The following is a 23,934-nucleotide window of genomic DNA, read 5'->3' as shown; positions in this document are numbered from 1 at the left end:
TCACAGCAAGATCCTTTTTGACCCACCTCCTAGAGAAATGGAAATAAAAACAAAAATAAACAAATGGGACCTAATGAAACTAAAAGCTTTTGCACAGCAAAGGAGACCATAAACAAGACAAAAAGACAACCCTCAGAATGGGAGAAAATATATGCAAATGAAGCAACTGACAAAGGATTAATCTCCAAAATTTACAAGCAGTTCATGCAGCTCAATATCAAAAAAACAAACAACCCAATCAAAAAATGGGCAGAAGACCTAAACAGACATTTCTCCGAAGAAGATATACAGATTGCCAACAGACACATGAAAGGATGCTCAACATCACTAATCATTAGAGAAATGCAAATCAAAACTACAATGAGATATCATCTCACACCAGTCAGAATGGCCATCATCAAAAAATCTACAAACAATAAATGCTGGAGAGGGTGTGGAGAAAAGGGAACCCTCTTGCACTGTTGGTGGGAACGTAAATTGATACGGCCACTGTGGAGAACAGTATGGAGGTTCCTTAAAAAACTAAAAATAGAACTGCCATACGACCCAGCAATCCCACTACTGGGCATATACCCTGAGAAAACCATAATTCAAAAAGAGTCATGTACCGCAATGTTCATTGCAGCTCTATTTACAATAGCCAGGACATGGAAGCAACCTAAATGTCCATCGACAGATGAATGGATAAAGAAGATGTGGCACATATATACAATGGAATATTACTCAGCCATAAAAAGGAACGAAACTGAGTTATTTGTAGCGAGGTGGATGGACCTAGAGTCTGTCATACAGAGTGAAGTAAGTCAGAAAGGGAAAAACAAATATTGTATGCTAATACATATATATATGGAATCTAAAGAAAAAAAATGGTTCTGAAGAACCTAAGGGCAGGACAGGAATAAAGACACAGATGTAGGGCTTCCCTGGTGGCGCAGTGGTTGAGAATCTGCCTGCCAATGCAGGGGACACAAGTTCGAGCCCTGGTCTGGGGAGATCCCACATGCCGCGGAGCGACTAGGCCCGTGAGCCACAGTTGCTGAGCCTGCGGGTCTGGAGCCTGTGCTCCGCAACAAGAGAGGCCGCGATAGTGAGAGGCCCACGCACCGCGATGAAGAGTGGCCCCCACTTGCCGCAACTAGAGAAAGCCCTCACACAGAATTGAAGACCCAACACAGCCATAAATAAATAAATAAAATTAAAAAAAAAAAAAAAGACACAGACGTAGAGAATGGAGTTGAGAATACGGGGAGGGGGAAGGGTAAGCTGGGACGAAGTGAGAGAGTGACATGGAACATATATACATTACCAAATGTAAAATAGATAGCTAGTGGGAAGAAGGTGCATAGCACAGGGAGATCAACTGGTGCTTTGTGACCACCTAGAGGGGTGGGATAGGGAGGGTGGGAGGGAGACACAAGAGGGAGGGGATAGGGGGATATATGTATATATATAGCTGATTCACTTTGTTATAAAGCAGAAACTAACACACCATTGTAAAGCAATTATGCTCCAATAAAAATGTTAAATAAAAAGAGAGAGAATTATATAACACAATCAAGGCTGGTTCAATATTTGAAAACTAATCCATGTAATTCACAGTATCAACAGGCCAAAGAAGATAAATCATGTGATCTTACCAAATGACACACAAGAAGCATTTGACAAAATCCAACACCCATTCATGACAAAAATACTCAGCAAAACTGTGAATAGAGGAGAATTTCCTCAACTTGAAAAAGACCATCTACAAAACCCCTACAGCTAATATTTATGTAATGATAAAAAACTATCTCCCTAAGACTGGGAACAAGGTAAGAGTGTCCACTCTGACCATTCCTATTCAACATAGCACTGTAAGTTCCAGCCAGTGCAACAAAGCAAGAAAAGAAATAAAAGACATACAGATTTAAAAGAAATAAAACTGTTCTTATTTGCAAATGACATGATTGTCTACATAGAAAATCAGAAGGAATCTACCAAAAACTCCCAGAACTCATATGTGAGGTCAGCAAGGTCACAGGTTATAAGATCTACACACAAAAAATTGACTGCACTTTTATACCTAACAACAAATACAGCATTGGAAACTGAAACTAAAAACAATACCATTTACAATAGCGTCAAAGAAAAGGAAACACTTAGGTTTAAATCTAACAAAACATGTACAGGATCTGTATGCTGAAAATTACAAAATACTTATGAAAGTTAGACCTAAATAAACTGGAGAGACTTACCATGTTCACTGATCGGAATACTCAACATGGTAAAGATATCAGATCTCCCCAAGTTGATCTATATAGGTTTAATGCAATTTCTATCAAAATCTTAGCAAAGTGTTTTACAGATACAGACAAGCTTATTTTAAAATTTTTATGGAAAAGCCAAGAAACTAGAATAGGTAAAACAATTTTGAAAGAAAAGAAAAGCAACTGAGAGGGCTCAGTCTTCCCTGTGTTAAGGTTCACTATACAGCTATAGTAATCAAGATAGTGTGGTACTGGTAAAGGGTTAGACACAGATTAATGGACCAGAACAGAACCCCAAAATAGACCCACACAAATAAGTCCAACAGGTTTCTGACAAAGGTACAAAAGCATTTCAATGGAGGAAGGATAACCTTTTCAATGAATGCTGCTGGAACAACTGGGCACTCACTGGCAAAAACATGAACCTTTAATTAAACCTCATACCTTACATAAAAATTAACTCAAAATCAATCAAAGCCTTGAACGTAAGACATAAAACCACACAACTTTTAGAAAAAAAGAGAAAATCTTCAGGACCTAGGTCTAGGCAAGGAGGCCTTAGACTTGAGATCAAAAGTATGATTCACAAAAGGAAGCATTAGATGTAAATGAGGTGTTCTCAAAGTTAAAAACTGTTGCTCAGTAAAAGATTTTGTTAAGAGGGTAAAAAGACAAATTAGAGACTAAAAGAAAATATTTGCAAACCACATATCCAACAAAGGGCATTTATCTAGAAAATATTAAAAATTCTTAAAATTAAAAAAGTAAAAAAATAAAGTATCTATTTAGAAACTGGGCAGAAGACATGAACAGACATTTCACTGAAGAGGATATACAGACGGGCAATAAGCAAATGAGATGTTCAACATTATTAGCTATTAGGGAAATCCAAATTAAAAGCACAATCAGCTATCACTACACACTTATCATGTAGGTGATGGCTAAATGCTAAAATTAAAAACAGTGATAACACCAAATGCTGGTGAGGATGTGGAGAAGTCAAACCATGCAAACATCATTGGTAGGAACGTAAAATGGTACAGCCACTCGAAAAGAGTTTGGTAGTTTCTTTTAAAACAAAAAATGTACTAATATGACCCAGCAATTGCTTGGGCATTTATCCCAGAAAATGAAAACTTATGTTCACATAAAAATTGAATATGAACGTTCATAACAGCTTTTTTTGTATCAGCCAAAACCTGGAAACAATCCAAGTGTCCTTCGATGGTTAAAATGTGGTACATTCATTCCATGGAACACTACTCAGCAACAGTAAGGAACAAATTATTGATACACTCAATGACCTTGATGGACCTCAAGAAATTATTAAGTGGAAAAAGTCAATTTCAAAAGGTTACATACTGTGTGATTCCATTCCATGTTATATAACATTCTTTAAAGAGTGTTAATTATTTAGGATTTAAGGGGTGGAGAGGACAGGGGCTATAAAGAGATAGCAAAAGGCAGTCTTGTGATGGAATGGTTCTCCATCATGATCGTGTAGCAGTTACACATGCTACACATGCGATGGAATTGCATAGAATTATACGCACACACAATGAGCACATGTATAACTAGTGAAATGTAAATAAGCTCTGTGGTGTACCAATGTCAGTTTCATGGTTTGGATACTGTAATTATGCAAGATGCTACATTGTAAAAGGAATGGTAAAGGGTATATAAGACTTCCCTGAAAATTTTTTGCAACTCCCTGTGAGTCTGTAACAAAAAACAAAAAAAGCAAGTGTATAAATAGAACACCATTTATAAACCTGATTATATGTACCAAGAGACAATAAAATTTTAATTATTGATAAAAAAAATCTGGTGTTTCTTGCAGCCATGTAAGAGACCCTTGGTCAAATTCCTCTTTGTAGACTGAAACCTCCTATTATTTTCCATATATTTAATGAAAAAATTTCCCCTTCAGTTTTAGGAAAAAGAAATATCAAATTGTGAACGTTAACTCATGTTTCAAGTAAATCACAAAAAATGTGGTGCAAAATTTCACAATACTGCAATTATATGTAATAAATGTAAGGCTTTTGTGAGAAATCTTTGTTGAAAATTGTACCAGTTTGTCCTTTAATATTAATTCTGGAAGGTAAGAAATGCATCATGCCTTCGGTAAAATAACTGAGATATGTTTGATTGTCATTATTACCAATCATTTCTGTTCCAGAATAGGCTTAAAAAAAAAAACCAAAAAAAGATGAGAATACCTTCACCAGTTGAGGGCAAAATCCTCTGTAACCATCCCTAATCGGGGGATGAGGATATTGGAGAAAAAGAGGAATGTCATAAGCAAAAGGCTAAAATCAATATTTAGTCAACATTTGAATGTTGTGTTATAGAATAACTCTTTGACTGGTATTTTGGCTTATTATGGTCCTGAAACTTCTGCCTAGTTATTTATTTTAAAACAACTAAAATTAAGCCCAGTGCAAGAGAGTTGGCAATCAATTTCAGGTAAGAAGTTTGACAGGAACCAAGAGACAGCATTGTATGTGTATGTTATAAAATATTAGGGCTGGTTCAGAAGATCTAGGAAAGCCAGAGCAAAATGGAACCAAGTGAGAGAAAAGCCAAGGTAGTGCACAGTGACTGGGGATGGCATTTAGCTCAGAAGAGGAGGAAATACAGGGAGAAGAGCAGAGAACCCACAAAATCTGGCACTTGGCTTCCATATTTTTTATGAGGGGCATCAGCAAATGTCACGAAACAATTCCTGACCTTAAAGTAGTAGGCAATTAGGAAAAGAGCAGTGCTTCTGGCAACGCAACTCCCCTTGCATATAAGAAAAAACATGTATGGCTGGCCACCGCAAAGCTAAGCTAGGAAAAGGAACTGAGAAAAGCATGTAGGCTGGGCTAAAGACAAGGTTTCATGAGACCCTGAAACAAAACTGCAACTGACAACTGTATACACTGCAGGTTGAGAATATCAGAAAACAAAAAAACTTATTGCTCTGTAATTAGATATGGGTTGGTATTCTTGAATTTAAGTACTAGGCTGACTATGAATCTAGGAAATCATGTTATAAACCATGACCACTGTGACAAAAGAATTTTAACATGGTTGAGTTTAGAAAGGGTTTTTGAACAAATTTTTTCCCCTTTTACATCTGCATATGTAGTCAATGATATAACCAGTAAGTGGCTAATATCTTTTTTTAAATTTTTTTATTTTTTAACATCTTTATTGGAGTATAATTGCTTTACAATGGTGTGTTAGTTTCTGCTGTACAACAAAATGAATCAGCTATACATATACATATATCCCCATATCCCCTCCCTCTTGCGTCTCCCTCCCTCCTACCCTCCCTATCCCACCCCTCTAGGTGGTCACAAAGCACTGAGCTGATATCCCTGTGCTATGCAGCTGCTTCCCACTAGCTATCTATTTTACATTTGGTAGTGTATATATGTCCATGCCACTCTCTCACTTCGCCCCTGCTTACCCTTCCCCCTCCCAGTGTCCTTAAGTCCATTCTCTACATCTGCGTCTTTATTCCTGTCCTGCCCCTAGGTTCTTCAGAACCATTTTTTTTTTTTTTTTTTAGATTCCATATATATGTGAGTGGCTAATATCTTTAAGTTAACATTTAGAACACAGGATTCAATAAAGAGTTAATCCTTACCTATCAAGTAGTAATTTTACTGAAAGATAATCAATATATAAATACAAATGAAATAAAACAGATTCTGTGATAATCTGTGACATTATTTGTAGAATTTTATTTAGAAAGGAAACACATTCCCCATTCCAGGTAACTTACAACTCATATTCTAGCTATAGGACTATTTTAAAATACATTATTGGTGATGAAACGAACAGGGCAAAGAAAAAACTAAACAAGGTCACTAACTACACAAGTGGGAAAATAAACCAGATGGGGTCTAAGAAGGACCTGGGTGAAATAAGTGATACACTATGTTATAATGTTTCTCACTAGATGTGGGAAAACAATACAGTACCTTAAAGTGAGAGAGATACAAAAGTGATATGAATATTTATGGAAGTATATATTAAAAAAGCATTTAACATAATTTTAAGAATCAAAAAGTTACATTCCACATGTAAATCCTTATGAAGGGCAGTTAGTTTACAAAAGTCAACATTTTGGGGGACATACTATATCTGCACACCTGTTTACAAATCCTCTCTCAATTTAAGAGTATCTGACACACGAATGTCCTTTGCTAGATCATACATAGAGGAAGGGAGGCTCTCCTGGAAGCTCAAGAAAATAAGAAAGTTCTCTTCTTGTATAACCTGAAGAAGGAGACATTTCAAGTGCCACTGCATTCCTTGTGCACAACAGAAACCAACTACCTACAGAAAAATCCACTTTAAGTGATTAATTTTGCTTAATTAAGTCTGGGTTAAGTGTGCATTACCATCTGTAACATAATTTATATGATGAAAACCACTGTGAGTTCATAAAGCTGATTTAAAAAATAAGTCTTGAGATATAATCTGTATAAGCTCTTTTATATTCTCCTTTTACCTAGTGTCATCTGGATTTTATTCCAAATGCACTGGACACTGGATTTTAAGTAAAGGGATAAGTAATCTGATGTACCTTTTAAAGAGATCAAACTGGCTGCTGTGGTATGAAAGGAATGGAGAGTTATCAAGAGACAAAGAGGATATCAACCAGGAGGCTTTTGCAGTAGTACAGGCATGAAGTGATAGTGGACTGGACTAGGATAGTGGCAGTAGAGAAAGAAATGGAAGGAAAAAGAAACAGGACTTGGTGATCAAGAGAAGACCCGTAAGTTTTGGTTTGGGTATCTGAATAAGTAGACGTACCATTTATTGAGAGGGGGGAAACAAGAGAAAGACTAGCTTCTTGTTTCAGGGAGGTGAGCTGGGTTGAGGGAAGACCAAGATTCTTATCTTGAACACACAAGGGATATGTCAAATTGGTGATCAGTTGAATATACTGATATATATTAGAGTGATTGGGCCCAGAGATAGAAATTTGGGAGATACTGGCACCAGAATGAATGTCAAGTAAGCAGGAATTCTGGGTTTTTCTGTTTTGTTGTTGCTTTTAATGCCATGTCTAAAAGAGTGCCTGGAACAGTAATTGGCAAGTAGCAGGGGTTCAATAAATATCTGCTGTGCAAACAAATGAATGGGCATAAAGATGGTACTTAAAGTTAAAGGATGGTATGAGATTACCTAGAGAGGAATTGTAGCTAGAACTCTTAAGGTTAAAAAAATTTTTTTTAAAGATAGAGAAAGAGACACATAGAGAGAGATGGGAGAGAGAGAGCGAGCTGGGAGAGGGAGAGTTTCAGCAAAGGAGACTGAGAAACAATGGCAGTGAAACCTGGAGACCATTCTATCAAAGATGCCAATATAAAAGAGCATTCCAAGGAGAGAGTGTCAAATGCTGTAGAGGTTATGTAAGAAAGAAGTGATAACAATGTCACTGACGGTTGTAACAAGGGCTGAGGCACACAATCCACTCTAACAGGAAGGAAGGTGGGTAGTATGGGTACAGGTGCAGGTAGATTGATAGATTTTGTGGTGGGAATATAAGTTCCCTTGACAGCCTCTATTTTCTCAAGCAATTACAAAACAAGTGTCAACCAGGAGTGAATATAAATTAAATATTATGATGAGAATAAATAAAGTGTTATGAAACCACAGAGGAGGGGCACCTAACTCAGTGTTAGGGTGGAGTGTAGAGGAGGTTTAAAGAATAAGTAGGAATTAATAAGGAGAGGGTAGGCAGGACCAGTAGGAAGAACTTCCCAGACATATGCAATATCTCAGAGGTAAAGGAGAAAGGGCTTGTTCAGGAAACTAAAAGGCAGGACCTAAGAGGTCCAGATAGGGACTGGCAAAAGATGAGGCTGGAATGATAAGGAGGTACCACAATTAAGAAGAGCTGGTATACAATGCTAAGGAGACTGAAACTTGTCATGAGGATAATCAGAAGTAGCCACTGAAATGCATAATGTGTATATGTGTGTGTGCGTGTGTGTGTGTGTGTGTATAATTTTGGTGGTCTTCATATCAGTTTGGGAAAAATATCTGTAAATATAAGTATATTTAATGATAAGACTAGGCCATTTTATATTTAATACTTAAAACTGGAGAGGCAGTACTGCTTAATGGCTGAGTACAAATTCCAGAGCCAGAATGCCTGTGTTCAAATCCCAGGTATGCCACTTAGCAGTTGGATGACCATGGGCAAGTTATTTAACCTGTGTTTCAGTTTCCTTATTTTTAGATGGTAACTTTCCTTATTTTTAAATGGAGATTTTAATAGGACCTTTAGTAGGACCTTCTCAGAGGGCTGTTAATCCATTGTTAATATGGTATTCTGTAAATGTTAGCTGTTATTATTTAAGATATAATTTTACCTGCTTTTTAATAGCATAATTTTCACCATCTTCGGCTTTCATTTTTTCAATCTTTTCTTCTTGTTGTTTTGCTTCTTTCTCATACATCATTTTTTCTTTGACCAATCTATAAATAAACCAAAAACTGTTTCAGAGAATTAACTTTCTCTCTAGCAACAGACCAGAAAAAACAAAGAAACTCTGTAAATATAAAGTATACTTTAAAAAGCATATGTACTAGATGGGGAGGAGAAGGGAAGGGAAGAAAAATATGTTAGCCACAGATGTATGAACCTTAAGTTTTATACCTGCCTAAAGCAAGTCAATCTATCAAAGCATAGAATTCTTAAATTTTTAATTAAAAACATTCCATTATAGTAACTGTATTTACAATGTAAAAATAACATTCAAAATTATTATATACTAACATTTCTATATTGTTTGCTTTACTTATTTACTTAAAATTGCTTTAATAATATATTTGTTTCAGGTGTACAATATAGTGATTTGATATTTTTATACATTATGAAATTATCACCGCAATAACCATATGTCATCTGTAACCATACAAAGTTGTATCTCTTAATCTTCTTCACCTATTTTGTCTGTGTCCCCAACCCATCTTCCCTCTGGCAACCACCAGTTTGTTCTCTGTATCAATGAGTCTGTTTCTGTTTTGTTTTGTTTTTTAGACTCCATATATAAGTGAAATCATTCAGTATTTTCTCAGTTTGACTTATTTCACTTAGCATTAACACCTTCCAGGTCCATCCACGTTGCTGAGGAGGAGTAACCAAAAAAAAAAAAAATGCTAAGACCAATGTCAAAGAGGTTACTGCCTATATTTTCTTCTAGGAGTTTTATGATTTCAGGTCTTGCATTAAAGTCTTTAACACATTTTGAGTTTATTTTTGAATATGGTGTAACAAAGTGGTCCAGTTTCATTCTTTTGCATGTAGCTGTCCAGTTTTCCCAATATCATTTATTGAGGAGACTGTCTTTTCCTCATTGTATATTCTTGTCTCCTTTATCATAGATTAATTGACCATATGAGTGTGGGTTTATTTCTGGACTCTCTATTCTGTTCCATTCATCTGCGTGTCTGTTTTAGGGCCAGTACCATATTGTTGGCTATTCGGGGCCTTTCGTCGCTCTAATGTCTTTTTTTAACTGATATATGTTATCCAAATTTTTATACATGTACCTGAAACAACATAATGGTAAAAGCTCAGCTTACTGAGAAAAAAGTCAGTATATTGCATACCAAATCCAAAACAAAGAAAGACTAGGTTATTTTCAACAACCAAAGTGTTTAAAAAGTATTTACTATGCATTTAATTTTGTGTCTGACCTTCCTGTGCGAGGGACTGGGATATATAATTTAGACATGGTTCTCTCACAGACAAATAGTGGAAACAAACAAGTATTTAATTGCTAAAGCAAGAAAGGGTATCGACAGAGATCAGGAAGATTTTCAACAACAAGGAACAGAGCAATATGAAGTTCTACTAATTATTCCTCAGATAACCAAACTTCAATTAACCATAACAGTGCAATCTCCCCTAATTCTCATTAATCAAAGTTTTAATGTAAAAGAAAAGTGCAGTCTAAGAAAACACTAATGTTCCTATATACATATTTCCTAAGGAACAGAAGAAAAAAACTTTCACAGTCCCATAGTTATTAAAAGCAGCTTTTTCCATCTGGCTTGCTGACTTACTTCTAGACCTATGTTACTGGGATGGAATTAAAAATCATATTAGAGCATGGCTTTTGTCTAATCATTTGCAATGAAGATTTTTAAGTGTATTTCAAAAGACAATTTAATTTTCATATTCTAATAGGACTTAACATAAGTTCACAAATCTAAAAAATTTTTTGTCATACTACTTGGAAGTCTTTTAAGTCAGCTTTAGTTTGGATTTAAATCACCACATAAACTGCATACTAAATATTAAAATACTAAAATGTTCCAGTTTGGAATTTTGAGTTGTGCAAGCAAGGCTCATCCTGTCCTTCATGATCCTGCACTAGTGACATAGATGGAAAGAAACATAACAAAAAGTTAACAGTATTTACAGTAGAATATAATATGTGACCTTCAAATTCTCATCCTAAAATATCTCAAAGTGAAAAACAAAACAAAACAGGTATAAATTTTATGTTGCCATGAATATAAACAAACAACAAAGGATATTCAAGAAACAAATAACAAAGGATACCTGGGAAACTACTATTTGTGGTTACCTGAGGAGAAAAGCCCTAATGATTTGGGGTAGGGATGGTCAGCTGGGAGGTAAACAGAGAGGCTTTCATTTTATGCCTCTCAATAAAGTTCCAGGGTTTTTTTCCCCATGTATAAGTATTACTTTTATCAAAAAAATTTAGATGCTTATAATTATCTCTGAGTGGCACAATTCTGAATGATTTTAAAGTCTGCTAGTTACTCCTTTGGCTATATTTTCTATATGTTCTGGAATAAAGCAAAATTCAATTAGAAAGATACCAAAATATACCTAATAGTTGTAATTCTCTAAACATTGCTATCTTTTGCTAGTTTTTCAAATTCTATTAAAATAACAAGTACAAATAAATATAAAGTCATAACTTATTATATTTTAAAGGCATAATTAACTGAAAATATATATTTTTTTAAAAGGAATTCCTTTATTTTTATTTATTTATTTATTTTTGGCTGTGTTGGGTCTTTGTTCCTGTGCAAGGGCTTTCTCTAGTTGCGGCAAGCGGGGGCCACTCTTCATTGCGGTGCACGGGCCTCTCACTATCGCGGCCTCTCTTGTTGTGGAGCACAAGCTCCAGACGCGCAGGCTCAGTAGTTGTGGCTCACGGGCCTAGTTGCTCCGTGGCATGTGGGACCTTCCCAGACCAGGGCCCGAACCCGTGTCCCCTGCATTGGCAGGCAGATTCTCAACCACTGTGCCACCAGGGAAGCCCTGAAAATATTTTTTAGTCTTACAAACCCCACACCTACAGAGAAACATAGCAAGTCCAAAATTTGGTCACTTTTAGTAGTTAGACAAATATATAAGAGTAAAATAAAGAAACAAGAAAAAGCAACAGAAAAGGATAGACATGAGGAGAAATTTTAAGAAATGACAGCCATCTAGGTAATGATAATCAAATGATAACAAACTACTTAACTGTCTATGTACGGACAAAACGTGATTTTAAATATGCAGGCCAGTGTTTTACAAACTATTCCATAGCACGTGAGTAGTCAAATAAGCTTAAAAAACACTGCTTGCCAAATCTTAAAAATTTATGATACGTATTTGCACATTAAAGGGTCCTGAGAAATCTTGTAGTAAGAAAATCAGTTTAATTTTGTTCAACTGCAAGCTTACTTGAGGCAAAAAAGAACTTTCCCCCACTCAGCATTCTCCAGAACAGCTGCCTCTCAACACAAGTTTGAGAAGTACACTGTAGTAATCTATAAACTTTACACAAATCTGCATACAACACATTTAAATATACTGTTCATAAAATTCTAAATAGAATAAAATTTGGGGGTAAATCAAGAATTAAGAAACCTTGGGATAAAAAGTTTTAGCTTAATTTGATATCTTGATTTTACAGTTTCTCATATGGTAAATAAGATTTTCATAGTTATAACCGAATTTGTACTTATGGCCATCTAGTAACTAACAGCCCAACACCAAGCCATGCTAAAGATACAAATGACAAGCCTGCAATTAATGATAGTAAGAAACTGTAATAAATTGATCTAAAAAAATTTGATATTTAGAAGAACTTTTTATATGGATATTTTCAAACAAAAAATGTAGAGAAAATAGCATAATAAACCCCAGGTACTCATCACTCAGTCAACAATTATTAATATTTTGGCAATCTTGTTTCATGTATCTCTTGCCACTTATTTGTGTATTTATTTATTAGTATTTTCAGATATTTTACCTTTGGTTTGATTTTTGAAGTTAAAAGCCTATGACTTCCACCACCCCCCCCACCTTGCACCATATACAAAAATTAACTCAAAATGGATCAAAGATCTAAAAAGCTAAAATTATAAAACTTTTGGAAGAAAACATAGAGGTAAATATTGGTGACCTTGGACTTGGCAATGACTTTTTAGATATGACACCAAAAGCACAAGAAAAAGAAAAAAAAAATTGGCCTTCATCAAAATTTTAAAAACTCTGTGCTTCAAAAGACACTATCAGAGAATTCCCTGGTGGCCCAGGGGTTAGGACTCTGTACTTTCACTGCTGAGGGTCCAGGTGGCCAAAAAAAGACACTATCAGGCAAGTGAAAAGACAACTGCAGAATGAGAGAAAATATTTGCAAATCATATACTGGATAAGGAACTTGTATCTAGAATATATAAAGAACAATTCAATAATAATAATAAAATAAGTTTAAAAAATCCAATTAAAAATGGGCAAGCTGAATAGACATTTCTCTAAAGAAGATATACATATGCCCAATAAGTACATGGAAAGATGTTCAACATCATTAGTCATCAGGGAAATGCAAATCAAAACCATAGCAAGATAGCACTTCACACTCATGAGGATGTTTATAATCAAAAAGTCAGATAATAACAAGTGTTGCTGACAAGAATGTGGAAAACCTGAAACCACCAAACACTGCTAGTGGAAATGTAAATTGTTGCAACTGCTTTGGAAACTTGGCCATTCCTCAAAAGCTTAAACACAGAGTTACCATATATCTCAGTAATTCCATTCCTAAGTATATACCCAAGATAAATGAAAACATATGTCTACATGAAAACTTGTACATGAATGTTCATAGCAGCATTATGCATACATAATAGGCAAAATGTGGAAACAAGTTAAAAGTCCATCAACTGATGAATGGACAAACAATATATGGTATATCATACAATGGAATAATATTCGGCATACAAAGAAATGAAGTACTGAATCATGCTACAATCTAGATGAACCTTAAAAACATTATGCTAAGTGAAATAAGTCAGACATAAAGGCCACATATTGTATGATTCTATTTATAGTATATATCCAGTATAGGTAAATCTATAGAGACAGAAGGTAAATTAGAGGTTGCCTAGGATGGGGGAATTTGGAGGGTAATAGCTAAAGGGTTTGGGGTAATAAAAATGTTCTAAAAATGACTGTGGTGACAGCTGCACAATTCTGGGAATATACTAAAAACAAACTAATTGTAGACTTTAAGTGGGTGATTTATAGGGTATCTGAATTACATCACAATAAAGTTGTTAACAAAAAGAAAAAGAAAAAAAGCTTGTGACCATAAATTCAGCTATAGGGGAAAGCTGTAAGTAGTACCGGATACATTCAAACCTGGACTTATTGAGAGTTGAACATGTGAACATCATGTATAGAAATTTGCATTTGACTTACAGTTTAAAACTGCTTTAACAATAATTTTCAGTATTAAGATAAAAATATCCTCTGAGGTTTAAAATTTCAAAATAAAATCATTAATGCATATCACTATAGATATTTCTGTAAAAGTTCCTTTGACATAGAAAATGCTAGGACAGAGATGGCAAGTTGCCAGCCTGCTTAAATGGGACCTAAAGATGGTTTTATTTTATTCACAGAAAGAATTAAAAAAAAAACCAAACATATTTGTTACCAAATTAAACAACTGGGTGATTTAAGTCTGGATTTCTGGCTTCTCTTAAGATGTTTTTTATAAGGGAATATTAGGCCTGCATCCTACTACTGGATGGAACTAAGTAGGGACTGTTGACTGTTTTAGATGAGGCATGTGTTGCTGTTCACTGTGCCCCAACTCATACGACTCCCTGTTTCTCAAACACTCAAGCCTTTTACTCGACCCTGTAAGCAACTGAGTTTAGAACCTGTGGGCTGGGAAACTTGCTATCATTAATGCAGTAGAGCTATTATTGTTGTTTTTATTATCTTAATAGAATCACAATTAGCATTCAGAATATCAGGGATAACCAGAAACCACTGGGATTAGCAATGAGACTTTCAATATTTCTAAAGATGACAGGTTACTAAACTCCTCTAGTAAATGAAAGTAGCTGGGACTGGATAAGCTATCAGAAAGAAGCACATTTAACAATATCCTGTAATTCAAAAACCTAGAACAAGGGTTGGCAAGCTATGGCCAGTGAGCTGAATTTGGCCTGCCATCTGTCTTTGTATGGTCTGAGAACTGTAAATAGTTTTCACATTTTTAAATGGTTAAAAATATTTAAAAAATATTTTGTGACATGTGAAAATCATAGGGAATTCAAATTTCAGTGTCCATAAATAAAGTTTTATTGGAACACAGCCACACTCATTCATTTATGTATCCTCTATAGCTACTTTCACGTAATGACAGCAGAGATGAGTAGTTGTGACAATATGGCTCACAAAGTCTAAAATATACACTACCTGGCCCTTTACAAAAAAGGGTTGCTGACCCCTGACTTGGAAGACCTTGACTTAACTCTATCCAACCCCTACTTAACCATCTTAGCATTTACCACACTACACTGAAACCAAGTCTTACTTGCTAGGTCTTAAGTTCCTTGAAGATGGGATTAGGTTGTATTCATACTGTATTCCTGATCTGTGATTGACACATGGTAGACACTCAATGTTTGCTGAATGAAAAGTTGAGCCTAAAAATCTCACTATTGCCTTTTAACATTTTCAGTTTAAAGAGATACATAAGACAATTCTGAAGTGGAACAAAAGTGATTCACAAAATCTGAGAAATAAAAAAAATTCAGTGATTTCTGAGAAAGCATACAATGAAAGAGATAAATTCTATGCCTAGATCCACTGACAGCTCTGGTTGGTAATCCTAGTCATCCTACTCCATGTACTTCTCCATGGAAAATAGCAGTCATCGCCTCAGCAAAATTGACAAGACAGTCAACTATGTATCATACTTGACAAGTAAAGGTGCTGAATATTTACATGACTATTAGAATATCAAAACTAGCATAAGTAAAGTTTTTGTTAAAAAAAAAAAAGCCATACTGTGAAAAGGCTCAGGAAGTTACTGAATAGCAAATGTACTGCCCCCCAAAAGAAAAAAAATCACAGTTAGTGAGAACCCAGTAATACCAGCGTGTAAAATTACAATAAATAAAATGCTAAGGCAAGATGCAAGAGAGACTGAAAAAGTTCCACCTTCAAACAGTATAAATCAATGTACCGAGACAAGTCACATGACATGGAAGAGGTTTTAGAGAGTATATACACAACTTCAGCTTTGCTATATATTATCAAATTGCTTTCCAAAATGGTTGTATCAATTGATACCCAACCTGCAGTATATGAAATTTCCTGCTTCTCTTTGGCATCCTGGTGAACAACTGGAATTGTATGAGTTACTAAATTTCTGACAATAAGAAGAGTGTGAAATGGTATTATATTATGTTTGAAATATTAACTTCCCTGAAAACTTATAAGGTTATCTATGTTTATTAAAATAGTATAGTTGCTGGATAAGTATTTGTTAAATCTATGAATGAATAGCTTCTGGTGAATTGGACTCTTCTTCCTTTCTCTAGGAAAGGCTAAGATTTAATAAGAAAACTTAACTCAAGTATATATAGTCATAGTTCTTAAATTTGTTACTAAAATATTTTTCTGTAACATACATATACATATGCTCCTATAAGTACAGGAACATTTGAAAAATTATAAAGAATAAAATTTTAAAATGTCATAATCTCATTGCCCAAGCTAACTACTACTGATCCAAAATGGACATAATTCTAAAATTCCAAAAACATTAAAAAAAATTGGAATTAAAAAATTAAGTTTGGCATAAACTCATTTACCAGCAAAATGTGACCTCAACTGACATGAAAATATTTTTAGACTTTATGTATTCTACTTAATGTGAACAATCACGTTTCACTGCAGAAATATGAATGTGTTTGATTATAGAGTACTTCTCTAGACACTATCATGTAAATGCATTTATTAGTGTTCCAAAATCTAAAAAACCTGGAATTCAGAAATACATATGGGCCCAACAGTTTCATATAAGGGATTATGAAACCTGTATTAACATTTTGAATATTTTTCACTCGTTTTTTTTAAACATGTGCGAAAATTTATATTATATACACACACAACTGATCCTTGAACAACTCAGGGGTTAGGGATGCTGATCCTCCTCACAGTCAAAAATCCATGTATATCTTTATAGTTGACCCTTTGTATCTGGTTCTGCGTCCTTGAACCATGGATCAAAAATAGTAATGTAGTACATCTTTATGGAAAAAAATCCATGTATAAGTGGACCTATGCAGTTCAAACCCATGTTGTTCAAGAGACAACTGTATATAAATAAATAAGTAAATAAATAAATAAATGGGATAGTGTACCATTTCCAATCTCATTAAATATTCTTTGAAAATATAGCTGTTAGCGGCTGCAAAGCATTTCATAATACCAGTATGACAGCTTATTAAATGCTGTTAGACATCTAGGTCATCCCCATATAAATAATATTGTGATGAACATCCCTACTCATAAATTTTATAGATGTATATTATTTTCTTATTACATAATATTTAAAATATATAGTGTCTGAGGAGAAATTAGACTAAATCCTTTTCCAGTAAACTAGTGATCATTTATTGATGAACACTTCCTTTTTCTACTGATATAATAACCTACCTTAGTCATTCATTATTAGTAGTCATAAACAAAATGCAAATATTAATTCAATCTATCCTATTTTAGCCTACTATTTAGTATTTCATCTTAGTCAAAGAAAACAGTATGCCAGATTTCACTGCTGAAATATTAATAAGCATATCAAAGCCTACATTAAAGAGATATAAAATTAAAAAGAGAAAACTAAGGGAAATGAACATCAAGGGAAAAGAAGATAAACCTGATAACCAACAGGAGTTGTAGATAGTGATAAAGTAAAAAATCAGGGGAAGAATTTTTTCTTTAAAAACTAAACTTTCCCTTGGGGGCAGAGATAAATTAGGAGTGTGGGATTAACAGATACACACTACCATATATAAAATAGATAAGCGAGGATTTACTGTATAGTACAGGGAACTATATTCAATATCTTGTAACACACTACAATGGAAAAGAATTGAAAAAAAGAATATACATAACCAAATCACTTTGCTGCACACCTGAAACTAACACAGTATTGTAAATCAACTATACTTCAATAAAAAAATAAATAAATTTTCCCAGAGATGGAAAAAAAACCCCAATCTTAACTGAAAGGGATTTCTAAGTGCCAACTGGAATCAGTGAAAAAACCTCACGTCTATGTACATTGTTGAGAATTTCCAGAGACCCAAAAAAACTAAAGCTTTCAAACAACGAAGGAATAGGTCACCTATAAAAGTTTTATCTTTCACATTAATAATGCTAGATACCACAAGACATGGGAGCAATCCCTTCAAAGTTCTGAGAGAAAACAATTTAAAACCTGGATTTATAACTATAATAGTGAGAGGAAAATTCACTAATTCATTCAGCAATTATTTACTGAGGGGCTACTATATGCCAGACATTTTATGTACCAAGGATATACCAGTGAACAAAACCACAAAAATCTCTGCCCTATGGCATTTTTAGTGGGAAAATAAAGACAATAAGCAAAATATATTATAGCATGTTAGATTGTGAAAAGTGCTCTAAGAGAAAAAGCAGGAAGAAGGGTTGGTAATACAGGGGATTCACAATTTAAAACAAGATGGTCAGGGAAGGCCTCTTTGAGAATGGGATATGTGTTAAGATCTGAAAGAAACAGTAAGTCATGTGGAAAAGTGATGAAAGAAGTCATAGGCCAGGTGAACTTTTTTTTGTTGTATAAAAATTCAAAAAGTTCATCTACTCTGCCTCCTATCTGACAAATTTACTTAAGAATGTATTCCAGCAAAATGAAGACGAATATCAAGAAAAGAAACCATGGTCAATGTAATGCAACAGTCTAATGAAGGAGAAAAAAAAAATCCCAGTATTGACTGTGTCGTAGGCCTGGAAGACAATCAATCTAAATGAGAATCTTAGTATGGAGTCTTACAGACACATCTTTAAGAAGAAGAATGAGTAAGAAGGCAGAAATCATTTATGTGTTTTTTCTCCCAATAATGAAAAAATGAAAGACAATTAGAAACTCCAGGAAAAGTACCCCCCTCCACAGTCCACCCCCCAACATAGTTATGGTTGTAATATGAAGTAACTGATGAAAAACAAAACTAATTTAACCTGGATTTATAAGAATAGTATCCTTTGAGCAGCATGGGATCCATTGAGAAAGAAATGTAATCCTATATATACCATATTTTAAATGATATATATTTATAATCTATTTATTCATTTTCAACTTTTATAATAGACCTATGAGCACACTATGTCTTCCCCACTTGTTTGAAATATTCAATTTACATTTTTAAAGTAGCTTTTGCTGGGGGCTTCTGAAAAGTTTGTCATTCTTCCTAAATGTGACATAGCAAGTACAATTCTCTTTTCTCCCCTAGACATCATCACCTGTGACACCTGCCACCTTGGGATCATGAGGAGATCCAGCCTAAAAGGACAGGTCACTCTGGGAAGTCAGAGAACTTGAATCTTTGATGACGTTATTAAACTACTGATTTAACCAACTCTGAATGCACCCTACCTCCAGATTTCCTATTGTATAAGATAATAAACATCCTTATAGTTTAAGTCACATATAGTTTGATTTTCTATTATTATTTTCTTCTAACCTAAAAGCATCTGCAATGATAGAGTCATTAACAACAGAAGAATGTTCTGCAGGTATAGAAATAATGCTTTCTTACTCTGGACTTTGGACTAACTTCTAAACGGATAAATCACTTAGAAATTGAGATACCTCATTTTTTTTTCTTCCCACATACAAATAAGTACAATGTAAAGAGGAAATTACCTATACAATACCCAATTTTATGTTTTGCACTGTATTAAGAAATATCTCACATGAATTTTTGCAAAATCCCTGACACCTGGTGTCCTAGTGGTTAGGATTCCAGGCTTTCACTGCCATGGCCTGGATTCAATTCCTGGTTGTTCAACTGAGATCCCACAAGCTGCACGGCACGGCCCAAGGAAAAAAATAAAAAACAACAAACCACACATAAACAACAACAACAACAAAAACTAAACTGGCATAAAACTTTTAAAATCTGTGTTTATTTTTAATAATCATGGTGTTTACTGGAGGCTAATATCAATAATAAATAATACTATCTTCTATCTATATTGTATTTTCAATTTACAAAGTACTTCTGTAACTTACAGGATACTGGATGTTAAATATTAAATAGTAAAATATCAATGCCCCTAAACTGTGACTTACAGGAGAGTGAGCATTAAGTAGTTAAATATTAATGTCTATAAACTATGATGGAGTTCAGATGTTTAATGGCTCTATAAAGTAAACAATATGGCACCAGGAAAAGTATATCTACTCACAGCTTGGAACTCCATAACTTGTCAAATCAATTTAAAATTCCTATCTTCCCCAGCGAAGATGAAAAAAGTATTCAAGATTAGGGAAAGAAGCTATTTGAATTAACAAGTAAAGCAGGTACAAGCTTTTCTGCTAAACATATTGGAAGAAAGCAGTTTACAGAAATCAGAGTGAAACATTGTATTTAGAGTAAATTTTAGGCTTTTGAAGACTAAGGGTTTAGTGATGAGACCCCAGACACACAGAAGAAACAATGTCTTTACAAAAGTATGTGGGGACAAAAATACCAAGAAAGATGCAAGAAAAGAAAAATCTACTCATCTGGGAACTCCAAGTGAACTGCAAATTAGAGGCTTATTGCTTTAGTTGCCTTAATTAAGAATTCTCACTAGCTCCTTAGTGAGAAACAATTGGAGGTTGACATCAGAATCCGATGATTTAGTGTTTATGGTCTATAAAAAAATGTGTAAGTTAAAACTCAGTGAGTTTTAGTCATTCTCTACTAATTCTTTTGTGGTCACTATAAAGTCCCAAGTGAAATTTTCCACTATTTCCAAATTTCAACTAATAATCATAGTCAAGATTTTGGGGGTCAGCAAAATTAAGGAAGAACCTGCTACAGCATCCTGTCCTAAAATAAATAAAACAAAAATGTGCTACACACACACATAAAATGAGATGGGTCTGGAAATGTTGCTTGCTCTGGGTGGAATGCCTTCTCCCTCTCTCATCCTCTCCCCCATCCTCCCAACCCATTCTTCAAAACTTAACTCAAATGTCCTTGTCTTCAATAAGGACCACTCTAGCCCCTACTCTGTGACTCCCCAAGCAGCCACTATGGATCTTTCCTATGAATTTTTATAGCATATTTATTTCCATCACAGAAATTATAAGTTAAATATAAGTTATAATTTTGTCTACTTCTACACTTGAAAGTAGATGCCCTGAGGACTGAAAATGTGTCTCCTATGAGCACCTTTCAGTGTGTGCCGCACAGATATGTTTACTAAATGAACTCACAATGACCCTGAGTGGTAATCAGGGCAGCTATCACCATCCCCATTTTCAAAGAGGTGAAATGATTCATCTAAGGCCAGCTGGCCAGGAAATGGAGAAATTAGGATTTGAAATTATGACTTCTAACTTCAAGTGTCAATACTTTTTAAACATCATACTATCTCATGTTTAAAGTAAATGAGTTTCAAAATTCAAATTTCTTTACTTGTTCCAAATGTAAAATCATCCCATGGTTCAAAACTTGAATCGCACACAAGAGCACAAAGTGAAAAGGCAACCCAACACCCACACTCCCTGCCCTGAGCCACTCAGTCCCAACACTGGAAGCAACAAGTTATCAATTTCTTGTGTATCCTAAATGAAAAGTTAAATGTTTAGTTTGATGGTATTTGTTACCTTATCATCTTCCTGTACCCATTAATTAATCCATTAAATTGAAGATGGTTCAAGTTATAGTCACTACTCAAGTAAAATATATGCATTATTACTTTTAATAAATAAGACGTTTTGTAAACAGCTAAACTGATGCATGCCAAATACAATATCACTATTTTTTGTGCAATTTTGTGAATCTTGGTGATTAATAAATTAATAAGTCTTAGGAATTAATAATTCAAAAACACAAATGTAAAACTAATTATTTCACTAATCCTCTAAACTAGTCCCTTAAAAGTCAGTGAGATTGAAAAGTGTGTACTAATAATAAAAGGGCTATAAAGACACTATTGTGGATAGCTTCTGCTTGAGTCTGTATGAGAAAGCAATAGCACCTTCCACAGCTGCTTCATCTCCATACAAAAACACTCTGACAATTTTAATTACTACCTAAAATCACAAATCTCTCTGTACACTTGACTTTTTATCCTCTGCCCAAACCCATATCTCTGTCTTTGTAACATCTCTATTTAGACATCCCACCGGCAACTAACTGAAGCAGGTTGAAAACTAAGCTCATCACCATCCCACTCTAAAATAATACCGTTTCTCCCAATTTGAGATGTCAACGTCAGAATCACACAAATACTGGATGAAGTAGGCCTGGCCTGGGAGCAGTTCAGGGAAAAAGAGCTAAGGTGTCTGCAAGCTCAATATGAGCCAAGAATGTGATGCAGTTACTAAAAAACCAAAACCAGCCAATTCAATCTCAGATGCATTAGAAGAAGAAGAGAACCTAAAACGTGGTAGGTACACATTACTACATTGGATGAACTGTATCTGTGCTATTATTATTAACAATTTACTTCCAAAATTGTTATACACAACTTAGATCCAAAAGGGATTTAAGGCAGCATCTGAAGAAGGATGTTGACAAACCAGAGTTATTAGCAAAAGAATATCCAACATCATCACTCTATTCTGTGAAATAGCTCAGTCTGTCTAAAACATTCAGATATATTATGGACTATATAGTTATTCCAAACTAATATAGGTTATCATAACTAAATGGGCAAAGAAAATATCATTTGATGCAAATGACTTAGCTGACTGATGACTGTCACCTCTCATAGATAATAAAAGTTAACATCAGTTAGGATACCTGAATTTTATCAAATTATAAAATAAGCCCAATTTAATGATATTTTACTATAGTAATTATTCTTGGTGATTCAGTAACTCAGGTTATTCTTGGAACTACTGATGAGAAAATCTGGGAGCCAAATCTGAGATTTTTCAGTTGTACAGCTCTAGAGTCCAGAGAACAACTCATGATTTGGGGATTATTAGCATTATACAAAGGTACTTTGGTATGTAATGTGTTTATTCAGTTTGTTGTACTAAGATTTGTTCATTAGGTCACAATGGTTCAAGAAGAAACATGTATGAAGATTTCTGTTATTTTTATATTACTGATACTGAGGTCTTGTTTAAGTCCTTTGTACAGAAGAATGACAAAATAATCATTAACTGTTAATAATTTCCATTCAGAAAAACCTAACAGTTGAAAATAATTTTCATACTATATTCCTAGCTAAAGGTATACATATAGTAAATAATCTGGTATATGTTAAAGTATTGAAATACACTTTCAATGTATATTTATTTTGTACTTTACCACATATGAAGCATTTTAAAAAATTAAGTCAAATTTCTAAGTCTTTCACTGCTTAAACACTACTTCTAAGTAATATTTGGTAATGGTACTTGATATAGAGCTGTATCTGACACAATTTTAATAGCTAGCAAATCTGTGTGAATATTCAATAGTAAAATTTTCTTAATTATTATAAGGTTAGTTTAGTGATTCCCAATGACTCCTCTAATCTTTCTTCTCTGCATCATATTAATTATAGTCTGCAGTTTTAAAAAAAGTTTGTATTATCTCTAATACTCCACCCTTTTATTCTTCATTTCTTTACTCAGAGTAAAATAGTCATTTTTGCAGCCTGACTCTCTGAATTTGTCAGTAAACACTGTTTTAAAATGTTGCATTTTCACAACTGGAGGCATTCCACCTTTAGCTCTTGTCCCACGAATGTGTGTTAGCATGTAAAAATATGAAAAACCTCTAACTTTATCTCACAAAAACAGAAGAATATATACATAATATATTTTATAGCATTTTAAGAACGTCACAGCTTTTCCCAAGTTGTTCTACACAGTCTTCCTGGACTATTTCAGATGAGTTATTTGATAGAATCTTTCAGGATCCTGATTCTGTGGATAGACTACCATGATAACATATAAATATATCTATAACAAACATCCTTTTGTCTGGTCAACCTAAAAAACCCAAGTAATAACTATAGTATTTGGGGTTAAAGAAAGACACAGCAGCAGGCTCAAGTAGGGGAGAAAATCTATCCTTTAACTGATCATGTAAATGTAACCAAATTGCCATTTTTCAAATGTGGCAACAATTGTTTCTT

At 34.3% G+C, this 23,934-nt stretch overlaps 1 protein-coding gene and 1 long non-coding RNA gene across 2 annotated transcripts in view; one reads left to right on the top strand and one right to left on the bottom strand.

Annotated features, from left to right (window-relative positions):
- LOC309658639 overlaps positions 1-23,934 on the top strand; it is a 485,138-nt gene that overhangs the window by 166,836 nt on the left and 294,368 nt on the right. The gene's annotated exons all lie outside the window — the stretch shown is intronic.
- The window catches only part of TBCA (tubulin folding cofactor A), a 97,634-nt gene that overhangs the window by 7,629 nt on the left and 66,071 nt on the right, over positions 1-23,934 (bottom strand). Inside the window, exon 2 of the mRNA XM_082457431.1 lies at positions 8,630-8,735. Within this exon, the coding sequence (XP_082313557.1) occupies positions 8,630-8,735 (106 nt within the window). The remainder of the gene's footprint in view (positions 1-8,629; positions 8,736-23,934) is intronic.

The sequence above is a fragment of the Balaenoptera physalus genome (genome assembly GCF_965194825.1).
Source record: "Balaenoptera physalus genome assembly, chromosome: 3".
Lineage (NCBI taxonomy): Eukaryota > Metazoa > Chordata > Mammalia > Artiodactyla > Balaenopteridae > Balaenoptera > Balaenoptera physalus.
This window is presented reverse-complemented; position numbering and strand designations above follow the sequence as displayed.